Source organism: Coccinella septempunctata, chromosome 7 (genome assembly GCF_907165205.1).
Source record: "Coccinella septempunctata chromosome 7, icCocSept1.1, whole genome shotgun sequence".
Classification (NCBI taxonomy): domain Eukaryota; kingdom Metazoa; phylum Arthropoda; class Insecta; order Coleoptera; family Coccinellidae; genus Coccinella; species Coccinella septempunctata.
Window position 1 is genome coordinate 27880902 of NC_058195.1, and position 26370 is coordinate 27907271.

The window sequence follows — 26370 nt, forward strand, 5'->3', positions numbered from 1 at the left end:
GTTGAAGTCTCCGGCAATTATTAATTCCTGGCAGTTTTTCACCTTTTCAATCTCCTGTTGAAGGGTTTCAAAGAAGTACTGTTTCTCACTGTTTGAGCTATCCTTGTTTGGTCCATACACTCCCAGTAGCATGATTTGTCTGCCAAAAACATCCAGTCTCATTCTACACACTCTTTCATTAATAGGCTCCCAGTCACGAATAGAATGCATCCATTTCTTCTTGACCAATATACCGACTCCTACTTTAGCCCTTTTTTCCTTTTCGATGCCGCTTCAACAATGTAAGATCCCATCAATCATTTCAGAACCATTTCCCTTCTTCTTTGTTTCGCTCATGGCAAGTATGTCGATACTTGAGTTTTGGAACTCCTGTATGACTTTGTCAGCCTTTGTTCTCCATCCCTGCACATTCCATATTCCAACATCCATCCTCCTTCTATCCTTTTTCCCTTTTCTGTGTTTCCGGTTGAGAATTAAGTTTGGGTCCTGGCTCCCATTCGCAGAACTGCCCCCCCCCCCCCCGTATCCGATGGGGCTCCCTCTATTAGAGGTGTGGATTTCCACCCGGGTAATTTTCAAATTTTTTTTCATTCTGCACCTAGTTTCCATATACCCTTGGTTTTTTATATGTAACATGATTCTAAGGCCTGTTGCCCTGTACCCCTGGCAAGGGGGGATACTATCAGCCGTCCAATATGGAGCAGACGCTGTTTGCAGCCGCCCAATGTGAGACAGACACTGCGGCGCTAGTTTTGGTCCGCCCCGAGTATTTGATTTCCTCGGTACCACCCATATCTGGGAAGCATTCCCCTATCCGCCACCTGAGGAGGCGCCTAGTAGGGGACTAGCAACCCCCCTGGGTTTCCCATTTTAGCCCCCTATAAATCTGTCTATTCCTGACAAACCAAGGTGCATCTATTGCACATCGTAGCAGCTTGTGGCCTAAATTCTTTTGATATGGCTCTTTGCCGCGAAACCCCAGGCAACAGATCCATAAGTAAGTTGAGGCCTAGCAACGGCTTTGATTATCTTCAATTTTGTCTCTTTCTTCCTATCAGCGGGTAGAGTATATTCATCGCTGCTTTCATTTTGTCGATTGCTTGTTTGATATGACTTTTCCAAGTAAGTCCTTTGTCAAGCGTAATTCCTAAATATTTGGCTTCATTTTTCCAGTCGATTTCTTCGCCGTCAATTTCTAGATTCGTTGTGGGTCACAGTCTTCTCTTCTGTAGTAATATTGCTTGGCTCTTTTGTCCATTGAGCTTGATTTTCCACTTTATGCACCAGTCATTTGTTTCGTCAATCATTTCTTGTAGAACTCGTTCTATTACTTCTGGGTTGCGGTGTCGAATTGCTATGCCTGTGTCGTCAGCATGTAACGTTAGCATGCCATACTTACTTCCACTCCATCATATCATATGGTTCATTTGTTGGGAGCATCATCATTTGTATCCTACATTTTGATCTTGCGAAAGAAGGCCATCAGAATAATATTCCATCTAAAAAAGAAAGAAAGTTGCAGGGAAGCATTTCAAATCCTCAGGATACTTACTTTTCCATCCATGTTTATTCTGGAATCTGTAAACAATGTTCACAAGAATAAATCATTATTTCCAACAAACAACAAATACCACGAATACAATACACGGCACAAAAGCAAATTGTCTATACCTTACCATAAAAGAAAAGAGAACCCAACAAAGTGTGGATATTAATGGTTCGAAAACATCCATTTTTAAGAAGAAAGTTAAAGATTTTTTGAAAAAGAAACTATCTTTTCAATTGAGGAATTTCTATATAGTTGAAATGTTTATTTTATTTTATTTTTTTTTTGAGGTGACATGTCAATTTTTTCATGTCAAATATACTTATTATCATTATTATAGATCTCTGCGGCTTTCAGACTCCTCTCCAAAGGAACATTCACTTCTCCCAGATTTCTCAAATATCAAAAGGATTAAGCTCTGATGGTGGTCGGGTCCGAGCTGCTCCTTGGTCTTCTGATGTCGATCGCGTCCTTCCTCCTTCCCTTGTCCCTGAGGGTGTTCTCTTACTTGTTCAGCTTTTCCCAGGAACTTGCCGTCCCCAGCAGTACCGCTTTCTGCATGACTCTATAGATGGTTTCGTCCAATTAAAATTTCTTCAGATTCTCTGTCAGTTTCTTTGGTATCAGGCCTATTGATGAAATGACAGTAGGAATGATCTCTATACCCTTAAACTTCCATTGGCTCCTGGTTTGATCTTCGAGGTCTCTGTATTTAGAAATTTTTTCGATGTGCCTATCAAGTAGGTTGTTGTTATTTGGAATCGTCATGTCGATAAACAGTGCTCTATTCTCATCTTTATTCTGTAATATGAGGTCAGGTCTATTCTGCGTAATTTTTCAGTCTGTGAGAATCGTACGATCCCAGTAGAGCTCATGGCAATAGCATCATGTCTACTCTTGTATTCCGTGCCTGCGAACTTCCAGCATCCCCTGGTGATGTGTTGGATGGTTTCATGTGTCGCACAGCGATAGCGACAGCTATAGTCCGCCACTGAGGTATCTTAGCTATATATTTCAAGTAGTTCCTTGTTGGATTCACTTGATCTTGAATGGCAATGATGAATTCCTCTGTCTCAGGAAACACCTTTGCAGAAGTCAACCAGTAATTTGACGCATATATGTGGACCTAATCATGATCCACCTGGTTCTGGTGTCTCACATGTAAAGGTTAGCCAATCAGTTTCTGCATTTTGCATTCTGCAGAGTGTTCAACGATTTCTATGTGATTCTGTTGCACCTTTAATGGAGTAGAATTATCGGCCTGACAAATTGCTTGATGGAGTCTTGATGAAGCAGCCTTGTTCAGGAAATATTCTAGAAGTCCTTCAATTTCCTGGGATATACGGATGGACAAATCGATAATTCCTGGACAAGATATCATGGTAGCTCTCTTCGTTCTATTGAGCTTTGAGAGTGATGTTTTTGATGTTTCGTCAGAATTGTTCTTATTTCTTTCTATAGAGCTGTTAAATCGGTGGTGGTCAAAGTGATGATACCGAATAAGAAGTTCAGTGCTGAACAAGCGTAGGTATTAATCGCTTTGATCAGATTCTTTCTGTTTAGACCAGTATTCCTAATCCTTCTTAGTCTTCTAGTGAATTCCTCAGATAATTATTTCTTCATCTGGCTCTGATTAATCTGTCTGATTTTGTTTCCCTCTTTCAATGCTTCGATTTATGTACCTTTTTTGAGTTTGAAGGTACCGTCTTCTATTTTGCCTTTCGTTATATTGAAAAGACGATATTTTTTCAATCTAAACTCCATTTTAATTCCTTCAGATAATTCTGCTACCATTTTCAGCATCCGTTTCGTTTGGGTTTTAGTAGCTGCAAAAAGTTTTAAATCATCCATATAGAGGAGATGATTCAGCTTCATCATATTTCTACGTCCTCACTTGATGGCAAATCGGTAGTCCGTAGAATTCAATCTATGAGACAAGGGATTCAGGGCCATGCAGAACCACAGGGGGCTCCTTGAAAAATTCTGCGTTTTACTGAAATAGGACCTGTTGTGATGGGGCCATTTTCTACTTTCATCTGTAGACTGGTGCGCCAGGATAACATGACGTTTTCCAGGTACATAAAAATATTGGGATTTTGGATCTATTTTGTAAATCCTCAAGATCATCAAGAGCCATTTGTGGAGTATGGAATCAAATGCTTTTTTGTAGTCTACATAAGCAGCATAAAGATTCCTTCGTTTAGAGAATGCTTCATTCGCAGATAACTATTATTAGTTTATTAGCTCTTCTTTGCATCCTCGGCTATCTTTTGCGCATACTGCCTGTTGTGTTGCGATGTTATTATTTCTTTTCACAATGGTCATAACTGCGGTTTGAAATGCACGATGTGATTAACTTACACAGCGTTGGAATGCATGTAGGTAATTGGTCGATATTTTGATGGATCTTCTGTATTACTTTGGCCTTTAGGTAACATCAGGTATGTTGTGCTGTGTGTTAAGAATATTGGCTTATTTTCAGGATATTTAACGACCTCGGTGTTAAATATCCTGTATAGTTGGGAAGTTCTTTGATAGCTAATTTAACTTCTTCAATTTAGACTATGTCATATTGCATCGGTTCGTGATTCAGAGCTCCAGGTTCCTCATCTTCAATCTATCAAGTATCACCATTGACCTGGGGTTTGGTCGATAGTTGCTCTGTCCAGAATTGTTGAATGGCTTTCCTTGGTGGTAACTTTTCATTTTGTCCAGCAGTTGATGAGATTGCCGGTAGAAATTTTCTTCCGACTTTTCAAATAAATTGTCCCTTTTCCGGCTATACGAGTAATTGCTTCTATATCTCCTCAGACGTTCCGCATTCAAAGTAAGTTTCTGCTAATGTGTCGAGGCAGTTGTGAGCTGTAGTATTCTTCAGTGCTCGTTCTGTGTATGTCCTGTTCCTTGTCATGATTTCTTCGGCCATTTGCGCTATTTTCGTTCCTCGATTCCCTTTCAAGTACTCCGTCAAAAGTCCAATGTCTCTTATCAGAGTTTCTGTTTCATTTTATAGACATATCTGCCATGGTGGCATATGTATTTTATGTAATCTTGGAACATGATTGTTCGGCTATATTTGCTGAAGGTTGTATTCCGATCCACCCGCACTACCTCTCGAAGCAGAAGATGTTTATGCATTCCCCATGTACTTGCAACAGTTCTCGCCGTTTCCGTCAGTACCGCTTTCTGCATAACTTTGTAAATATCGTCCAACTGAAGTTTCCTCAAGTTCTCCGGTAGTTTTGTCGGTATCAGGCCTGGAGATGAAATGGCAATAGGGATGGTCTTGATAACTTTCAGCTTCCACGGTCTCCTGGTTGGTTCCTCGAGAACTCTGTATTTTGAAATTTTTTCATTGTGCCTATCTGGAAGATTGTTATTATTTGCAATCGCCACATCGATGAATAGTTCTCTATCCTCATCCTTATTGAGCAATATGAGGTCTGGTCTATTGTGAGTTATTTTCCGGTTTGTGAGAATCTTGCGATCCCAGTAGGTATAGCTTGTGATGTTCATTTTACAATAGAGCATCCGGATGGTAATTGCAATAAGGAACCTTTTTCGAACTTAGAAGTTGGTGTTTCAATGCCAGTGTGGAAGAATCTTGGCAACAGTATAATGTCTACTTTTGTACTCCGTGTCTGCGAACTTCTGACATCCCCCGGTGATGTGCTGGATAGTTTTCATGTGTCGCACAGCTATAACTACAGCTATCGTCCTTCACTGAGACATCCTTGGCGATATATTTCATGTAGTTAATCACATTAAGCAACACGAATAGAAGTAGATTTGAATTAAAACATTCCAAACCTCCTTGATCAAAATGGCCTACTGATATCTTACAAAATTTCATATTTTTCTGTGAATGGTCCTCAAATTAATATTTTAACCAGTTTTAGGGTCTTAGAAACACATTTGAGACATAGACGGCGCTCACATCACTTTAGTCACTTCGTTTTCCATCTTTCTACTCTATAATTTTTGATTACAAGTTTTATGTGAACTAGTGGCAATGAAATTGATTTGATTGGATATGAACGAGTGAAGAGACGGAGAAGTAATATCTTTCATATATCTGGTAGTGCCACACTACAAGAAACAGCTCTGAACATAGTCGAAAATACGGGGACTGAAAATCGTAGCAGATTCGCATTAACTCCCATTTTTCATTGAACATAATTTTGCAATCAACAGCTAATGCGAATCTCTCTGATTTACCTTTGGAAATTTTTCGCAGATGTTTATCTGGGTTACTGCAGTAAAATTTGAAATGTATGCTACAGAATTTTCCGATATATATATTTATTTTTTCAAATTAATACCTGTACCATAAAAACTGACTACGCTGAAGTTTGTTTTTCAGGAGGGCTATCTGTGTTCAATTAATCTGTGGTAGTAGGCAATCTTTTTTCTCATAATAGGTGCCTACGACTAGTTGTTTTTCCCGCAATGATAACACTACTGGTAACAACTACTGGTAACAATGGCTGCAAGTAAAAGCTTGTCAATGTTTTGTGTTATTATGTTGAGTTCTTTTGATTGCTTTTTGTATTGCATACATTTTCTTTGAGGTTATTTTATTTATTTCATTGCAACCCATTGAGATTATTTTTTCTTGCAGGCACAGTTCGTACGAGATAATGGATTCGGAGGAGTCATGGTTTTCTCTTTAAATTCAGATGACTACGATGGAACATGCGAAACCAATAATAAATTTCCTAATACGAAAATGATTCATAGAATTTTTGTTGAATAAAATTTAATTCCCCTCTTGATTAATTTATCTCTGTAATCATTTTGACGCTCGAACTATTCGATTAATAATTTTTCACACGATCAACATAGGCCAATTTCAATATGTTTAGGTAATATTGGTCAAACAAATGCATCTTTATATAAGCCTAGATCCCTAGGTGGACCTTCTAGTAAGCTCGCTGGGATAAATTGCAGAAAAAGTTGATACTGATATAAGATGGTTTCGCCCTTCTCACAAGTAGTACTTTAGATTTGTCGGTGTTGTTAAAGCTGCTGCTAAAACATTTATTCCAAGGGGCTTTCGATAAAATTATATCCCTGGTTGGTCAATGGAAACAGAAGCTTTGTATGAGGAATATCAATGATCCCCAACTGGACAAAAATCAGATGTATTATACAGCATCTCCAAAAACTAGTGAATCAAACGTCACACAACGATAGAGTAGACCAAATACTATCGAAGGTCGCCAAAATCAGTTCAGCGAACATGTACCATTTCCAAAATGATTAGAATTTTATTCATTTTATAGGCACAGCAATACATAAGGGTTGAAATTGTATTAATTTCTTAGAACAACCTTGTTTCGACCCTTATTAACCATATCGATTTCTCTACCCTACTCTCTTGTATCCTAGACAGATAATACATTTAAGAAATATTGTTTATGTCATTTACCAATTTTGAATCTCATTTATATATTATAATAAAAATTTTTTGGATAAAATTTTTTTTTTTATATTTAAATTAACTGAGGTTTTCGATTAATAACTTAGAACAATAATTCAGATTAGGGGTAATAATACAATAATCTAGGATTGAAATGGGCTAAATACACTATCCTTAATCACAAAGTGGTCCTGTGATTGAAAAAAATAGTTCGAAAATGAGCCATTTTTGGTATTTTCATAAATTTCTAATTATTCTGGAAACCGTATATTTTCTCTGAACTAATATTGTTGACATTGGATAGTATTCGGTCTACTCTATCTGCGGTGATGTTTGATTCACTAGTTTTGGGACAGCCTGTATACGCATCGTACTCACCGGACGCATCGGCTAGTCGGAAACGCCGACAGCATTATTCGTGCGAGCAACTTTCTCTATATATTGATGTGTGTTGTGAGAAGAATTTCATTTCATACGTTGCATCTCAAAAACTGGCAGTTTCCGCTAGATCACTCGCTTTGAAAATCCGAAATACAGCACGATGCAGAACTGTGGAGGCTTACTTTTTTACTCCATTCATTAAATACTCTCGTGATCTGATATAATCCCAGCGAATATGATTCGTGCGGCCCATCAAAGGTGAAATATATGGGGAAATGGTATAAATGGTCCTTAAATGTACTAAATGTATAACTAAATTGGGCCGGCGTGTCCCGGCGGCCGGCAGCCAGCCTCCTCTTGTGAGTCTTCAGTTTGCCGTTTATCACGTTGCAAGCCTTCGGAAGACCACTGCTGGCACGATAACTGAATGCCTAAATGGCCAAACTAGGGGCTTATTGAAGTGATATTCAGTAGTCCGCTTCTTAATTTATACTGATTCTCCAAACATATTTTCAAGGCCCGTTGCCGTTGAATTGAATCGCCTGGTTCTAAACCACAAGATATATTTCTTTCTATGGAATATAAAGATGAAATATAAAGCGAATTCGCACAGAGTGCTTCCACAGGAAATTTACAACAAGAAAGTTCCTCTCGAGTATTGTCCAATTATTTCACAATTTGTTTCACTCAAACCGAGGCATATCTTGAATAGTATAATCATAATCGAAATCTTTTCTATGGTTTACGATGAATTTTGAATAAGATGAAAATATTAGAATCTTGAATAACTTTACGACGAAAGAGTATTGGTCCATACTATGTAGAAACTTTAGTTGCAAAATGCTTGTAAAATCACTCTGTGAAATTTGGTCAGAGAATATTAAAATTAAACTTTATGGTAAATTGATGGAGAGGGCCTAGCTAGGCCTGCATTCCCATAGAAAACGGCGGTACATTCTTAGTTGCTACAATATTGGGCCTTCAAATACAGAGACACAAAGAGAAGTCAACTTTCAACCGATTCCGTAAAAATGTAGGGCGATTGCTGGAATACCGATGCAGTCTTCAAGCCTTCGTTCACGTCTTTAGGCTGGCATCCAACCGGCTATTTATGTTTGCTGGGATAGATAGATAGATAGATAGATAGATAATCTTCTTTATTTCAAATTTTACATAAACTACATAAGAAATGAAATGACGTCAACAAAAAACCAATTTAAATTCCCCCATTTAAGTAATCCCCTAAGCTATAAGGTTCTAGCGTAATCAACATCCCTTTTACATCCTTTTTAAATCTAGAAAGACTTTTACAGGATTTGATATGGTTAGGTAATTTATTGAAAACTTTGATACACATGTAATATGGACCTTTTTCACTCAAAGTTAACCTATGGTGGGATAATTAAGAATAAGCTGATGAAAACCACCAAAACGTCAAAACCAGACATGATCAACAAGTAGTCGAAACAAAAGACGAATAGCAAGTCAAGAATCATCAAGCTCACACAATTAATACTAACCACCATTTTCAAATTACATTAAGGCCTGTATCCACAGTGCGAGGCTGCTCGCTGCGAATGCCTCGTGTCGCATGCTCGGCTTGACCTCGGACTGTGGATACAGGGGTTGCTCGCTATGAGCCGTTCGCGGCGCACAATTATTCGAGGCGAGCCGTGTGCTTGTCGGTAAGAGTACGTTCATACCGAAGATGCATGGATGGTGGAGATCGCGGTCGTGCTTTACATCGACGTCTGGCAATACATGTCGAAGATGCTTTCCTTTCAGTCAAAGCTCACAAACGAACTGAAGAATAAATACGTTACCCTGGTGAATGTCATGTGATTTGAAGAGCGCCAATAAGCGTGCAAGGTACCTCGCGGCAACAGCTCGTTCTGCGATCGACATCGCTGTAAACCGCGTACCCTAAGGGCGACCAGCCACCGAATGCGAAATTGTGCGGAGCTGAGCGTTTTCAATGCTAATATAATTGACAAGCTACGAATCGAGTGACGTAGCTTGTCATTAAGCATTGAAAACGCTCAGCTTCGCACAACTTCGCATTCGGTGGCCGGTCACCCTAAAAGAGTAGTGCTCAAAGGTGCCTCGCCGCGAGCTGTACGTCAAGTGGATACCTGTGCTGTCTGCCTCACACCGTACACGACAATTCTACAAACCAAGAAACCTCCACAACGAAACACATTCGCGAATTCTAACGTGTGTTGTGCTGTCGTGTTATCGTACTTCACAATTCTCAGCGAATTTTTGTGCACAGAGTGAATCTGTGGAAAATAATGTGATTCCTCCTGGAAGATGTAGAGCTTATTATCTTCTGATGACAGGAAACCCTATATCCTTTGAGAATGAATATAATTTGGAAACATTTTAAACATTGTCTACCCCGCTTATCTGTTCTCAGATAACGATAACCAACTCCAACTCCAAATACTCGAGGCGGTCTTAAGGTAAGCGCACATACAACGGCATCGGAAGGACGGTACGGATCGGAATAAATTACTTCCAATGGAACTGAATGAAGCAACGCGCATATGTGCGGACGGCAGAATTCATGAGTATACGAATTCACGGCAGAAGCATGAGTTTTCAGGAGAACTTAACACTGCGCGTACAAAATTATAATGAATTGTACAATTTAAGTGACAGCAATTATTGCAACCATCAAAGAAAAGAGGAAATATGGCGGGAAATAGAAAACCAAGTTGGAGAAAAAAGTAAGTATGTTATTCATTTATTCTGTTGAAAATATTATTGAATGAACCATTATATTGCTTCATTACATTTTTCAAATTAAATTGCGTCTTCCACGTCGTACTTCTTGTAACTGCCAATCAACAGCACCTTCGGGAGAATTAAAATAATTTTTAAAAAGCTCTCTGACCTGTATTGCTTGTTGGACGCTGTTACCCCCAATACCAAGAAGAGGACGAAATATTTCTGATGAAGCTCTTACATCGCATTGGTCGTCTTCGGTCCAATAGCAATTATCTTCTCTTAAATAATTGTGTAATTCACATGTTGCTCTAACGACAACATTAATATGTTCGGGTGCCATAATTAACGTTCGCCCATAGATCCTAAATTTTTTAGTCAATAGCCCGAACGCATTTTCACTTACTCGACGAGCCCTGCTATGTCTGTAATTATATATTCGTTTTTCTTCGTCATTTGCAGTTTGATAGCCAGGATATGGTCTCATGAGATTTGTAGAAAGAGGAAACGCTTCGTCACCTACTATCACGTGAGGTAAAATTATATGGGTTCCTGGTAGAGCTTTATCAGAAGGTATTTCTAATCTTTTGCTTCGCAATAATTGTCCGAGTGTCGATGAAGTAAATATGGCACCATCTGAATTTTTTCCATAAGAGCCAATATCAATAATGATGAATTTATAGTCAGCTGATACTAAGGCTAGCAATTCAACGCTAAACGTTTTTTGTAGGAAAAGTACAAAGAACCGGTATTTGGTGGAGCTTGGATAACTACGTGTTTTCCGTCAATTGCTCCAATCACATTTGGAAACTTCCAGCGTTGCAAAAATTATTTTTCTATATCTTTCCACATTTGTTCAGATGGTTGCGGCATTTCCTTGGGCTGTAATTGATCCCATATAGCTTCACAGGTCTTGTAAACGATTTTCCGGACATTGCTTTCTCCCATGCGGAACGAATATGCCATCGATTTGAATGAATTTTCTGTCGCTAGGAACCTCTGAAACAAAATAATATATCATACCCTGGAGAAAATTACGGGATAATTATAGAAAAGCCGAACAGTTGAGGAAAACTAAAAGTGGTCAAGGTGCCAAGACTTTCAAGCCGATAAAGTTTGAAAAGGAATTGGTATTTCTTAACCCTCATTTCCAGCCACCACCGGAATTACAAACGAGTAATTTATCGGTCCCTAGCTCAGGTGATGAAGATGATGCTGACAATTCTATCCAGCAACCAACGGAATGCTTTTCTGAACCAACAACCCCAGATTCGGTGAAAAGTGTTTCAAGTGCCTAGACGTCGCGTCTAAGCGGTGGATTAAAACGAAAACGCATGCATGTGCAGCAGTCGCCAATGTAACAATATCTGCAGTTCAAGCGAGAACAGCAAACATTGCAGCAGGCAGACAAACATCCCCTTGATGTATTTTTTTCTTCAATGGCTGCAACAGTTAAGACATTTCCTGCTGCACTACAACTTAAAATCAAACAACAGATTTTTCATTTGATAACAGATACCGAAGCATCACTTATAAGTGCTGAAACTTCGGGAAATTCCATCCCAGGGCCTTCACAATATGCTGTCCAACCTGAAGCTTCCGCAAATTGCCTCCCACAACATATCAGCAGGAGCAGGACCTTCCAGATACGCCAGACAAACTTTAGGTTCCGTTTCCCTATCCTCGGCATCACCATTACAATCCAGAAATTTCATCTCTGCAACACCAGGACCTGCCGGATTTGATGGCAACATCAAGAGTAGAGATAACTCATTAAATATTGATGAGTACCATACGTCGGCACATACTTATTACCACAATGTGCCACAGAATTTTTCGAAATGAATGGATTTATTTTCAGTTTTTACTGTTCTTACTTTGTTATTTAACAGAAACATTTGATAAGTTCGTTGTTGCATATTTTTAGATGTTACTTAGATCAAAGAATAACTTTTATGTTTTGTTATTTATGATGTTTAAAATAAAAATATATTTATACAAGAGGTTTTTCGTTTTGTGTCAGCCGTAAAAATATAACCTCCATCTACTATATATAAAATAAATATCATTCAATAATAACAAGTAGGTATCTATACTTACCTCAAGCATAACATCGACCTTCCTTCTGCCCCAATGGGTTTGCGAGACGGACACTTTTCTTCAGTAATGGCTTCTCTTATGGATTCCAATAATGAATGGAATGTTTCTTCCCTGCTTATTCGTATGACTACCCATACAACAAAGGAGCTGCTGTAGGTAGGGACTTGCAAAATGACGAAGATGCCGCGGTAATCTCCGATTGGTATCGCACCTATGTCGGGATCGGCTGGCACGGCACGCACCGGTCGGAATTTAATTCTCGTCCTCAATTCCCGTCGGATGCGATGCGATGCCTGCAGTCCGCACATATCCCTAATAGCACAAAGTAGTCCTATGGACATCCATAGGACGTCCTCTTCGGACATTACGGACATCCATGGGACGTCCATTTCAGGTACAATGGACGTTCTATGGACATCCGAGGGACGTACAAATGTCACAACTTTGAACCGAATTCGGACGTCCATCGCGGACGTCCAATGGATATCCCGACCATCATTAGCTACCTCAACGGTACAAAAACTTACCACGACTTTGGCTATCCTATCTATTAGAATTTTAGTATCCTAGAACCCAATGTCTTACACTCAGACGAAGATGGTATTTTCTGTGTTGTTCTCATTTCCATCCATACTTACTGAAAAGTTTTTACACTTGGCCCGGATTCGAACTCGCGAGTATGTGTGGACATCGCATTACTAAGCCTTCGCTGCAACCGTCCTAGCTAGCGAGACTATACGATATACCTACTTGTAGGAACATATTCATTATATTGTTAACTGATTTATGGAATAGTAGTCGATTAATACAGAAATACCATATAATAAAAACTAAAGTCTTAAAACTCAAACAAAGATTATTTTATAATAGTAATTACTCAAGTATTTAGTCTTCGTTCATCATAAGGTTATACATAATATAATATTCGTAAGATATTCATATACTACAAAGCGGAAAAATGGAGTTTAGTGAAACATAATATTAAATTTTGGTGTTCATTGATATACATGTATGTATTATTTGGTCCATATTACGGACTCCTAGTGAATATCGGGTATGGATATTCAAAAGATGTCCTTACCGGATATCCACTAGGTATCCGTGATGGACGTTATACGGACCATGTAATGTGTATATGTAATTTGGTCCATATTACGTCCATTACGGACTCCTAGTGAATATCCGGTATGGACATTCAAAAGATGTCCCTACCGGATATCCACTAGGTGTCCGTGATGGACGTTATACGGACCATGCAACATATACATGTTATTTGTTCCATATTACGTCCCTTACGGACTCCTAGTGAATATCCAGTATGGACATTCAAAAGATGTCCCTACCGGATATCCAATAGGTGTCCGTCATGGACGTTATACGGACCATGTAATATATACATGTTATTTGGTCCATATTACGTCCATTACGGACTCCCAGTGAATATCCGGTGAGGACATTCAAAAGATGTCCCTACCGGATATCCACTATCCACAAATGAAAATTTTTGAACCACAATTTCAGGATCCTTTGTCCATCGTAGTTCCATGTTTGTCCACCTTTTATTTTCATTTGTCCAGGCACGTTTGAGAGATATATGGAAAAAAAAGTTGTTTCGGTGCATTTTCTGACCAGCACCCCCAAATTGCAGAGACGTATTTTTTATGGTATAGATCGTTTGTCCAACCTAAGTCCACTTTTGTCCACCCATTTTTTTTATTTGTCCATAGACAGAACCACAGAAATCTATCTATGCAAATTTTGGAGAGTGTGAAGTTGGCACCCCCAAATGAAAATTTGCAAACTGTCATGTATTGCATTGTCATTGCGCATCACTCAATATTTTATACATCTGGGTCTCAAACATTCTTCCATTCATTCATGATGTAGACTTGTATGTATGATGATGATTATCGAATAAATTATTGATTCAGAAATATTGGTTGTAATTTAAAGTAAGAATTCAAGAACTGAAAACATTACATTTGGCGACGAGGATTGTGTTGAAAAAGAACCTTGTGATTAATAAAAATGCCGAATAACGCCAGTGAAAATCATCCAAACCTAGTGAACGCATTAGGACAATTACGTGAGTTCCATTTAAATATTTTTGATTGGAATATATATAAAGCAAGACTTTTGAATTATTTCAACGCAAATGAGATTAACGATGAAAATAAAAAGAGGGCAATTTTATTAAATATGGTTGACGAAGAAACATACAAATTGATTTTCAACATGTGTAGCCCAGATTTGCCTGAAAGAAAGACGTTTAAAGAAATAATCGAATTTATGGATGGACATTTTGTTTCACAAAAATCTGTTCTTGCTGAAAGATACAAGTTTTATGGGGCAAAAATGAACGTCAATGAATCCATCAAGGAATGGTCAGCAAGAGTACGTGGTTTAGCGGTTCCATGCGAATTCAGATCAGAACTCAACGTGACTTTGCGAGATAAATTCATTTGTGGATTGGAGAAAGGTTTTCTATTGGACCGGCTATTGGAAGAAAAACCTTCTATCACTTTTGAAGAAGCAATTTCGGTGGCTGAGAGCACTTCAATCATTTACGACAGTCTGGAAAATTGTCAGCGAGTACAGCCAGCGCAACCGAGGGAGCGGAAACAGAAGTGTACATGTTGTGGAAAAGAAGGACATCAGAAAGATAAGTGTTATTTCAAACATTATATTTGCAATCTTTGTAAAAAGCAAGGGCATTTAAGACAACTTTGTTTCAAAAATAACAGGGATGATCAGTTTCAACAAAATTATTTAGAAGAAGATTTGTTGAAAAATGACGAAGTTTCTTTAGATGATTCAACATTATATACAGTCAATAGTTCAAAAATAGGTTGTAATAGATTCCAGATCAGGGTTGTCATTATGAAAAAGGAATTGACTTTTCAAATAGACACTGGAGCAAGTATTTCTGCTATATCGAATGAATATTTCATAGAAAATTTTAAAAAAGTAGAATTGAAACCATGTGATAAGTATTTATCTAATATATAAAATTCTCGTGTCATAGTTTTCGTTACCATACTCCTCCGAAACGGCTTGACCGATTTTGATGAAATTTTTTGTGCTTATCCGGTATCTATGAGAATCGGCCAACATCTATTTTTCATCCCCCTAAATGTTAGGGGTAGTCCACCCCTAAATTTTTTATTTCATTTTTTGGACAAAATTTCTAATTTCTATTTTTTTATGATACAACATACAAAAATACATACAATCCTCAATTTTCACCCTTCTACGATCAACCCTTATTTTTTAATAGCCATTTTAGTAATTTAATCATTTTTCCTCTCCGGTCGAAAACTGATCAATCATCATTTAATTAGTTATCCCCGCCAGATGTCTACAGGTGTCACCCCTGTAAGGGGTTGTTATTGTTATTTTTATATTCCCTCATCGTTCACAGCGCTCCATGCTTATTTCACGCATATACCACATTCTTACATACATACAATATACACATTCTAACATACATACATACTTACAATAAGTAAGCTATTTTTTGTCTACACTAGAAATTACTAGGAAATTATTTATATGGCAAAACAACGTTTGCCGGGTCAGCTAGTATTTCTATAATGGTGCGAAGGTTAGACCAATAGGAATTTTAGAAGTAGATGTTTTATATAAAAATGTTACGAATAAATTGAATCTATTTGTTCTGGAAAACGGTGGACCACCTATATTAGGACGTGATTTTCTCAATATGTATAATATTGGCATTTCTGATATCAATTATGTTGAAAATGTGAGCGATAAATTGAAAAAGATTTTGAATGAGAATGCAGTGATATTTTCAAAAGAGTTAGGAAAATTTAACGGTGGTGAAGCTTCCATAGCTTTGAATGATGATAATGTCGAACCAAAATTTATTAAAGCAAGACCTATTCCATTCGCTATAAAACAAAAGGTAGAAGATGAAATTGATAGATTGGTTTCTTTAGGTATTGTGACTCACACGAACTATAGTAGATGGGCAACACCAGTAGTGCCAGTTTTGAAGAAGGATGGTTCAATAAGGCTTTGTGGAGATTACAAAGTCACGGTGAATCCCCACATAAGAATTGATCAGTACCCTATCCCTCGCATTGAAGAATTGTTTTGCAAGCTACATGGAGGTGTTTATTTCTCGAAACTAGATTTGTCTCAAGCATATCAACAAATTTGCATAGATGAACCATCTCAGGAGCTTCTTACAATATCAACTCACAAAGGATTATTCAAGTATAACCGATTAAACTACGGAGTAGCATCAGCGCCAGCAAAATTCCAGAAAATCATGGACTCTGTGCTGGGTGGTATGGAAGGTGTAGTTGTTTTCCTAGATGACATACTAATAATGGGTAAGGATGAACAGGAACATTTGGAAAGATTAGATCAAGTTTTAAAAAAACTTAATGAAGTAGGTTTTAGATTGAGTTTAGATAAATGTTCATTTTTTTCAAGATGAGATAGAATACTTAGGATATGTTATCAATAAAGAAGGGTTCCATACGAGTGCAAATAAAACGTAAGCTGTGATGAATGCGCCTAGGCCGACTAATATAAGTAGGGGAGACTAGGGAGCATTGATACATGGGGAGGCTTGATACAGGCTTATATCCGCGATCTGTAGCCGTTTTCAAAAGTATTATACTAGTGAACACTATTCTTTGGCAGAGGGCATTGCGTGACGTTAATCTGTAAGGCTAACAGTAGTTTGTTTGTGAAATATTCAACGAAGAGTGTTTCGAGGTGAGAAATTGTAAGTTTTTACTCAAGTTACCTAAGGGTTTTATGATCATGCATTAATTCTTCGGCATAAACAAACATTTCACTGGGAAATATGCATAAAACTACTCAATTTACAGTTTTATTCGCTTTTCAAAATATATGAGTATAAGATGAAAACATAAATCACTTTAAAAATTGCTTTCAGGGAGTTTTGAGACATTTGTCTTGGGGAGGCCTAATACATGTATCATCTTCAAAAAATATTCCGTAGCTAGTTGGATAGGCCTACATGAAGGCGTCTTCACCATCCAACATATCAAAGGGATTTTTAAAAACCGCACAATCCCCATGTATTTAACAAGGCCGACTTTTCTTGTGTAGAAGTGACTAACTGACAATTTCCTAATTTTTCTACACCTTTGGGACCAAAGCAAGCCAGTATCATTGCTGACCTACCTACTGAGCTGAATAATCCTCTCGATTACTCTCCCAGTACATCGTATCAATCCTCCCATATGTGGGGAGGCTTGAGACAGTTTGCATGTTTTTGTGTTCAACGTTCTGTACAGAATAAGATGTTTATGTTTTGCGACTTCTATATTTATTTTGTTGAACGATTAATTGAAGAATTATATAATATAAGAAAAGTCCTGCTTCTTCATATAATTCAGTTTCCAGAATAAAAATTCCAAAAAACGTATCAACCCTCCCCAGTCTCCCCTACTCTGAAATCATTTTTAGGTAACTATTACGCTAAATTTGTGAAGAATATTTCAACAATATTGTATCCCCTTTATAATTTGCTGAAGAAAAATAGAACCTGGCAATGGACCAATGAATGTGAACTTGCTTTCAAAAAAATTAAGAGTATTCTTTCGTCGGCAGAGGTTCTAGTTCATTTCAACCCAGAACTTGAATTGAAACTTACTATAGATGCTAGTTCTTATGGTATCGGGGCCGTTCTAAGCCATATTTTCCCTTCTGGAGTAGAGAAACTCATCGCATATGCTTCACGTACACTAAATTGTAGTGAACAGAAGTATTCTCAAATTGAACGCGAGGCTCTGGCCATTATTTTCGGAGTTTCGAAATTTCACCAGTATCTTCTCGCAAAAAAATTCAAATTGGTAACCACAAACCCTTATTGGCAATATTTGGTCATAATAAGCAAATACCTCAATTTTCTGCCAATAGGTTGCGTAGATGGGCAGTCATATTATCCAATTATCAATATGAAATTCAATTTGTGGAATCAGAGAAAATAGTGCTGATTGCTTATCAAGGCTACCAATTCAATATAAATCAGATTCTGTTGAGGACAAAGATATGAATTATTGCGTAAATTTTTCAGAGAGTAGGGAAATAAGAGTAGATTATAAGTTAATTAAATCAGAAACGAAGAGAGATAGGGTTTTGCAGAAGGTAATAGAATTCATGATAAAAGGATGGCCCAAACATTGTTCAGATGCAGAAATTCAATCATACTTTAATAGAAGATTCGAATTCAGTACGTCGGATGATTGCTTATTTTGGAATCATAGAATAGTTATTCCTAAAATGTTGAAACATTCCGTGCTAGAACAGCTTCATGAAACACACCAAGGTATTGTGAAAATGAAGGCTTTGGCCAGATCTTATTTTTGGTGGCCAGGCCTTGATAGTGATATTGAGAAAATAAGAAAGCAATGTATTGTTTGTTCGAAGATTAGTAATGACCCTCCAAAAATTCCCTTAAATCACTGGGAAATACCGAATGGAGCTTGGGATAGGCTTCACGTTGATTATTTGGGACCTTTAAAAGGTAAATATTTTTTTGTAGTTCTGGATGCTTACACGAGATGGCCGGAGGTATTCATTACAGCAAGCACATCCTCACAAATATCTATAAAAGCACTCAGAAATTTGTTTTCGAGATTTGGGTTACCTAATACAGTTGTATCTGATAATGCAACATATTTTGCCTCTGATGAATTTAAAACTTTCTTGTCTAAAAATGGAGTTAATCATATAACTAGCCCTCCATACAACCCAAGTTCGAATGGGGCCGCTGAAAACACTGTTAAAACTGTAAAGAATGCTCTTAAGAAGGTTCTTCTCGAAAACTCTGCTGCGGAATGCGACATGATACTTGAACGTTTCTTATTTGACTATAGAAATACTCCACACTGCACTACTGGTGTTACACCAGCCAACTTAATGTTTGGTAGAAAGCTTAAAAATAGGTTTGATCTTCTATTGCCTGAAGCCAAAAGTAATTCATTGCAAGATGAAAATATAACAAAGAAAGTAAAACATGAACAACAAAAACAGAAATCATATTATAAGGGAAATAGAAATGTAGCTTTCGATATGCACAAAATACTGTAGAACATAATAGTAAAGCAGATGAAATTATTGAACATGAAGTTAATAATCGTGAATTGAGGGTGAGGAATTTAAGACAAAATATTAAACCTCCTGATAGATTAGTTTATGACCATCATGGTTCTCATGTTGTTGTACGTAAGACTTAAATAATGTTGGCAATATAATAAATTGTAATATGTATTCTTTTCAGTTCAAGAATTAGAAGATAATTTATATATTATTTGTTATAACTTGGGGAATTGTGAAATATTTAGACTTATGGTTATAAACAAATAAATGGTCTACTCCACTATATATTTAAATTATGCACTATGCATTTCGGCAAGGTAACTTGCCATCATCAGGTGCTCTAAAATCAAACAATTTGTCAAACAAATGAAAAGATCTTAAATTGAACAAATTATAACCTACCGATGCAGTTGTTAAGACGTCAACGATGTAATATGAGCAAAATGGAATAAAAATAAACAAAATCATCAAGAAAACACACTAATAACGACATCTATGCTTAACAATTAAAATTAAATTAAACATATCCACAATCACATGTTCAACAAAAAGGGGGAACATGCGAAAATACACACATTAAAGAAAGAAAACCCAGATGTCGTCCCGTTCTTCGATACTGTCTAAAATTACAAAAATGAACAGTCCACGAACAAACAAAAACAATAAAATAATAAAACTCAGCAAAAATCAGGCACCTCGTATAGAATTGAAAAAAAGTTGAACAGTCAAAGTTAATCTGCTCATTGACGCAGTTATATTCTTGAGACCTCAACGCTCTGTTGATTTCCAAGATCTCCAGAAGATCCAATTGAAGACTCTTCTCACAAACATGCAAAACTTTGACACCAGTTCTTGGATCGAAAGTGTGGCCTGACTCTAAGATGTGGTTGGCGAACTGTGATGGGGTGTTGACGATATCTTTATCTCTGTTTTTTTCTATATGTTTCAGATGTTCACCAACCCTTGTTTCTATTCTCCTCCCACTTTGACCTACGTAAGTGACATTGCATTGGGGTTGGGAGCAAAAAAGTTGGTAAACTCCAGACCTTTGTGTGATGGGTATTTTATCTTTAGTGTTGATTAGATGTTTAGCCAGGGTATTAACCGTCTTGAAGGTAATCAGAGTATTTTCTGTGTGAGCACTAAACAGTTTTGCGATGCTTACTGATATCTGTCCAAAAAACCTCAAGCTTCTATAGGTCTTCTGTTGAATTCCATCTGTGAGAGACTTATTCAGCTGCCTGTTCATGTGTCTTCGGTATATTCTCTCAATTGCGCGCTCAGGGTAACCATTTCCTTCTGCAATCTGTCTTATAATTGACAATTCCTTTTGAAAATTGGAGGGACTAAGAGGGATGTTGAACAATCTATGGAACATGGAATGAAATGAAGAGAATTTTTGACTGTACGGGTGGTTGGATGTGAAAGGTATTACGGAATCAGTAGTTGTTGGCTTCCGGAAAATATCAAAATTCAAACTGCAATTATCCCTCTCAATAATCAGATCTAAAAAAGGCAAACGGTCATTCACCTCCAGCTCGCACGTAATTTTGATGGAGGGGTGAAGACTATTCAACAAGTCGAGGAAACTCATCAGTTGACCATGGGTGCCCCTAAAAATGGCAAAAACATCATCGACATAACGGTACCACTTCAAGATGTGCTTAAGGAATAAACTTGTTCTAGACAAGTTTTTTTCAAATTTTGACATGAATGCTTCGGATAAAAACGGTGATATGCTGGAACCCATAGACAACCCATCAACTTGACAGTAATATTTATTCTCGAACTGAAAGAAATTCTGTTTAAGGACAAGGTCTAATAAAGTACACAAATCTAAAATTACATGAGTGTGAAGGCCAGATTTTTCAAAGAGTAATTGTCGTACTATCTCCAAACATTCATCTGGAGGAATACTAGGGAAAAGGTTAACGACATCAAAAGAAACGAGCACGCAATCCGAAGGAATAGCAAAGTTCACCAACCTAGAAGAAAGCTCTAACGAATTTTTAATCGAAAACGTGCTTTCAAACTTCAAACATGATGGGAGAAAGGTAGAAAACATGTGAGACAACTTGGAGGCCGGGGAACCTGTGAAGGATACAATAGGTCTGACCGGGCAATTGGGTTTATGGATTTTAGGTAAGCAATAAAGGAGTGGGGTTGTGGGGTTCATCGGGAGGATATTTTGTCTACTGGGGTTTAACAAGTGTGAAGCTTCTTGACAGGTTTTTAAAGTCAACTTCATCTTGGCTATGAATTTGTTGGTCGGGTTATACGGTAATTCGTGAAATTTGTTTTCATTAAGTAGATGGTAGACTTTCTCTCTATAATCCACCCTCGACATCAGAATAATGCAATTACCTTTATCTGCCTTTGTTATAATGAGTTCATTATCTATTACCTTCTTTTTTAAAGATTTCACCGTTTGCCTTTTTTAGATCTGATTATTGAGAGGGATAATTGCAGTTTGAATTTTGATATTTTCCGGAAGCCAACAACTACTGATTCCGTAATACCTTTCACATCCAACCACCCGTACAGTCAAAAATTCTCTTCATTTCATTCCATGTTCCATAGATTGTTCAACATCCCTCTTAGTCCCTCCAATTTTCAAAAGGAATTGTCAATTATAAGACAGATTGCAGAAGGAAATGGTTACCCTGAGCGCGCAATTGAGAGAATATACCGAAGACACATGAACAGGCAGCTGAATAAGTCTCTCACAGATGGAATTCAACAGAAGACCTATAGAAGCTTGAGGTTTTTTGGACAGATATCAGTAAGCATCGCAAAACTGTTTAGTGCTCACACAGAAAATACTCTGATTACCTTCAAGACGGTTAATACCCTGGCTAAACATCTAATCAACACTAAAGATAAAATACCCATCACACAAAGGTCTGGAGTTTACCAACTTTTTTGCTCCCAACCCCAATGCAATGTCACTTACGTAGGTCAAAGTGGGAGGAGAATAGAAACAAGGGTTGGTGAACATCTGAAACATATAGAAAAAAACAGAGATAAAGATATCGTCAACACCCCATCACAGTTCGTCAACCACATCTTAGAGTCAGGCCACACTTTCGATCCAAGAACTGGTGTCAAAGTTTTGCATGTTTGTGAGAAGAGTCTTCAATTGGATCTTCTGGAGATCTTGGAAATCAACAGAGCGTTGAGGTCTCAAGAATATAACTGCGTCAATGAGCAGATTAACTTTGACTGTTCAACTTTTTTCAATTCTATACGAGGTGCCTGATTTTTGCTGAGTTTTATTATTTTATTGTTTTTGTTTGTTCGTGGACTGTTCATTTTTGTAATTTTAGACAGTATCGAAGAACGGGACGACATCTGGGTTTTCTTTCTTTAATGTGTGTATTTTCGCATGTTCCCCCTTTTTGTTGAACATGTGATTGTGGATATGTTTAATTTAATTTTAATTGTTAAGCATAGATGTCGTTATTAGTGTGTTTTCTTGATGATTTTGTTTATTTTTATTCCATTTTGCTCATATTACATCGTTGACGTCTTAACAACTGCATCGGTAGGTTATAATTTGTTCAATTTAAGATCTTTTCATTTGTTTGACAAATTGTTTGATTTTAGAGCACCTGATGATGGCAAGTTACCTTGCCGAAATGCATAGTGCATAATTTAAATATATAGTGGAGTAGACCATTTATTTGTTTATAACCATTATTAAAAACTCCACCGATGGACTATTACCAGATTTAGACTTATGTTATAGAATTAGTGATTAAGAATTAGGAATTGTTTAGACTTATGTTAGTGAATTTAAGGGGAAGATGATGTCATGTATTGCATTGTCATTGCGCATCACGCAATATTTTATACATCTGGGACTCAAACATTCTTCCATTCATTCATGATGTAGACTTGTATGTATGATGATGATTATCGAATAAATTATTGATTCAGAAATATTGGTTGTAATTTAAAGTAAGAATTCAAGAACTGAAAACATTACACAAACCAAAATTTCAGGATCGTTTGTCCATCGTAGGTCCATGTTTGTCCACCTTTTTTTTCATTTGTCCAGGCGTCGTTTGAGAGATATGGAAAAATAAGTTTTTTCGGTGCATTTTCTAAGCAGGTCACCCAAATTGCGAAAATGATGGTAAATATCGTCTGTCCGACGTTAGTCCACTTTTGTCCGCCCAATTTTTTTTATTTCTCCACTCACAGAACCATATTCTGAAAGAGCAACTCGCAACTCTTCGAGTAATAAATCTGAGAATTTCATCCATCCCGGCGCAACCGTTCCGTCTTGACGAATTTTTAACTGAACCCAGCTTTTTCAGGATTTTTCGAAGGTCAGCTTTCGAGTCCTTTATCTCTCAATAAAAGTAACCGTAGATGGCAATGTGATACAAATTTTGAAGGCGCAACTCTACTAGGGTTACATGTTTTATCCTCTAAAAGCTCTCTTCGTGACATAATATGATCAACTTGTCGAAAAGAGAATATAATGAATTTGTTTTCAATATTGTTATTGTTATGAGCTTATGGACCAATAAAAATTTTGATTGGATAAACGTGAATCCGCTATGGACCAATGATTCACTAGGTGAAAAATATTCTTTAGCATTTTGGGAGTAGTAAACGAAGAATTTTGATTAATCAATTTTTCATCCCAAATTGCGAATAGAGTATGGATGGGAATAAAATGAATTCCTGATGTACAAAAATGAACTAGCGAAAAGTAAACGAACCAGAATATTTGGTTCAAAATTTTTTGTTAGTTGTGCAACTTAATAACACTTCCAAAAAATTTTTACGATTGATGTCTATGGTTCTATGGGTTGAAAAATAAAAAAATTGGGTGGACAAAATTGGACGAACGTTGGACAAACGATATTTACCATCGTTTTCGCAATTTGGGTGACCAGCTCAGAAAGTGCAACGAAAAAAGTAATTTTTCCATAACTCTCAAACGGTGCCTGGACAAATGAAAAAAATAGGTGAACAAACATGGATTTACGATGAAAAACCCATCCTGAAATTTAGGTTTGAAAATTTGCGTGATGGATTTCTATGGTTCTGTAGATGGACAAATGAAAAAATTTGGTGGACAAACGTGGACTTACGTTGGACAAACGATCTGTACCATCCAAAATAAGTTTTTGGGATCTGGGTTTGCTGGTCAGAAAATGCACCGAAACAACTTCTTTTTCCATATCTCTCAAACGGTATCTGGACAAATGAAAAAAATTGGTGGACAAACATAGACCTACAATGGACAAACGATCCTGAAATTTTTGTTCAAAACTTTCATTTGGGGGTGCCACTTCACAGTTTCCAAAATTTTCAAAGATTGATTTCTATGATTCTGTGGGTGGACAAATGGAAAAATTTTGTGGCCAAACGTGGACTTACGTTGGACAAACGATCTGTACCATCCAAAATGAGTTTTTGCGATTTGGGGGTGAAGCTCAGAAAATGAACCGAAAAAAGTTCTTTTACGATATCTCTAAAACGGTGCCAGGACGAATGAAAAAAAAAGGGTGGACAAACATGGACCTACGATGAACAAACGACCCTGAAATTTTTGTTTCAAAATTCGCATTTGGGGGTGCCAGCTTCACATAGCTAATGTCTCCCCATGCATCCCACACGAATATATCGTGAGAGCCAGCAAAGGCTAAGGACTGCAGCTGTCATCACCCATATCGTTCCTGGAAGCTGGAATCCCAGGCGACGAATTCAGTCGCGTTCTGAGCTTTAGGCGGGAGATTTGCATCCATGTGAATTCCGAAAAATTCGAACTACAAATCTTCCTCTCCACAGATAGAATGGAATGCTCTCTCTGCAAGCAGTCAGGCTATATTGCCAACTCCTCTTCCAATCTCCCAATCCTCAAAACTGAAAACGCTATTTCTTTACCAAGGCCACAACTGTTGAACTCCGCCTTTGACACCCAATTGCTCGATATTCTACCACTGGTATATAAAAGAGGACGCTCAGAAGTAGACACCACTAGTGATGTCACCAGCTTACCTTATGAGATTCCCGATCCTCCAAGCGAGGCGACAGCAAGAATGCCTCTACCAAAAAATCTAACAACAGCAGACCCATCCTCTAAAAAACCCAAAAAGAAGAAACGTAAATAAGAAGTGACAAACAAATTTTGCCTCTCCAACCAAACTGAAGCCGATATCATAGAAGAGTACAACGCCAACCTCAACGCACTTATTCTTCCAACAATCAATCTTTTCATTTTCATTCATAGAAAACGCCCACGGCTCTAGTAACCCCCACGAAGAAGCAGTCAAGTTCACGAACAACCTCCGAGGCGAACTTCAGCTCATCAATTCAAATCAAAATTTATTCAATATATTATAGTACAATATTTATGATCAGTACAATTTTCAAGTTGGTTAAACATAGATACATTGAATGAACCTATTTATGAAATGAAAATCGATTTATATGAAAAACACATATAATGCAAACCAAAGTATATAAAAGGATAAGTGATTTTTGTACCGTTCGATTATTTTATCTTCAATCAGAATTATTTCCTTATGAATATGTATAAGTGCCAAACCACATACTCTCTCCTGCGTCATGTTTGATCGAAGCCACGATTTTAGTCGTTTTAGAGCCGAAAATGATCTATCTCTCTGCTGACGCAACGGTTACGGGAAATGTAAATAAAATCTGAAGAATCATTTTCACATGAGGAAAGAATTCTATATCACACAGAGCACAGAGTGTATAAATAATGAACTGAATCTTCTACGGCAGTGTCTTTATTTTCGAAGTTTTTGTGCCACACTTCAAATTCAGCTTTTAATTTTATTTCCAATATTATCGAAAAATCTGTACTTAACTCGCTAAGAAATTCGGATAAAATTTTCAACGAAGTATTTTGGGCATAACTTTGAGAACACTGACGGTAACGTAATATTGAAATTTAGAATATTCATAAAATCGTTATCAAATCTATATTCCAAATCCTCTATTAAAAAATCTCATGTAAGAATGTAAGTTGTAATTTGGTTATAGTCTCCAAAATGTTTGAACATTAAAGCGGTGAACACATATGAGCGGCCGCGGCCGCGATCAC

At 37.3% G+C, this 26370-nt stretch overlaps 3 protein-coding genes across 8 annotated transcripts in view; 2 read left to right on the forward strand and 1 right to left on the reverse strand.

Moving 5' to 3' along the window:
* LOC123317420 (chitinase-3-like protein 1) overlaps positions 1–6321 on the forward strand; it is a 215351-nt gene extending 209030 nt beyond the window's left edge. For all 6 annotated transcript variants that reach the window (XM_044903944.1, XM_044903946.1, XM_044903948.1 and 3 more), the window contains one exon: positions 6168–6321. In XM_044903944.1, the coding sequence (XP_044759879.1) occupies positions 6168–6302 (135 nt within the window). In that variant the 3' untranslated portion in view covers positions 6303–6321. The remainder of the gene's footprint in view (positions 1–6167) is intronic.
* A 9576-nt stretch (positions 6322–15897) lies between these two features.
* LOC123317694 (uncharacterized protein K02A2.6-like) lies at positions 15898–16641 on the forward strand. The gene has a single exon (XM_044904302.1). It carries the CDS (start codon positions 15898–15900, stop codon positions 16639–16641), a length of 744 nt encoding a protein of 247 aa, XP_044760237.1.
* Positions 16642–20830: 4189 nt separating this feature from the next.
* On the reverse strand, positions 20831–21692 carry LOC123317916. The gene is made up of 2 exons (XM_044904544.1): positions 20982–21692; positions 20831–20899 (listed from the first exon to the last, which is right to left on the reverse strand). The coding sequence occupies exons 1-2, from the start codon at positions 21625–21627 to the stop codon at positions 20874–20876; spliced, it is 672 nt and encodes a 223-aa protein (XP_044760479.1). The 5' UTR covers positions 21628–21692; the 3' UTR covers positions 20831–20873.
* Between the last annotated feature and the right edge of the window lie 4678 nt (positions 21693–26370).

Coding starts and splice junctions, on each gene's coding strand:
- LOC123317916 (XM_044904544.1), bottom strand. CDS start 21,627: ATGTCGAGGGTGGATTATAGAGAGAAAGTCTACCATCTACTTAATGAA. Junction 20,900..20,981: donor CGAAGCATTCATGTCAAAAT/TTGAAAAAAACT, acceptor TGTTTTTGCCAT/TTTTAGGGGCACCCATGGTC.
- LOC123317694 (XM_044904302.1), top strand. CDS start 15,898: ATGTATAATATTGGCATTTCTGATATCAATTATGTTGAAAATGTGAGC.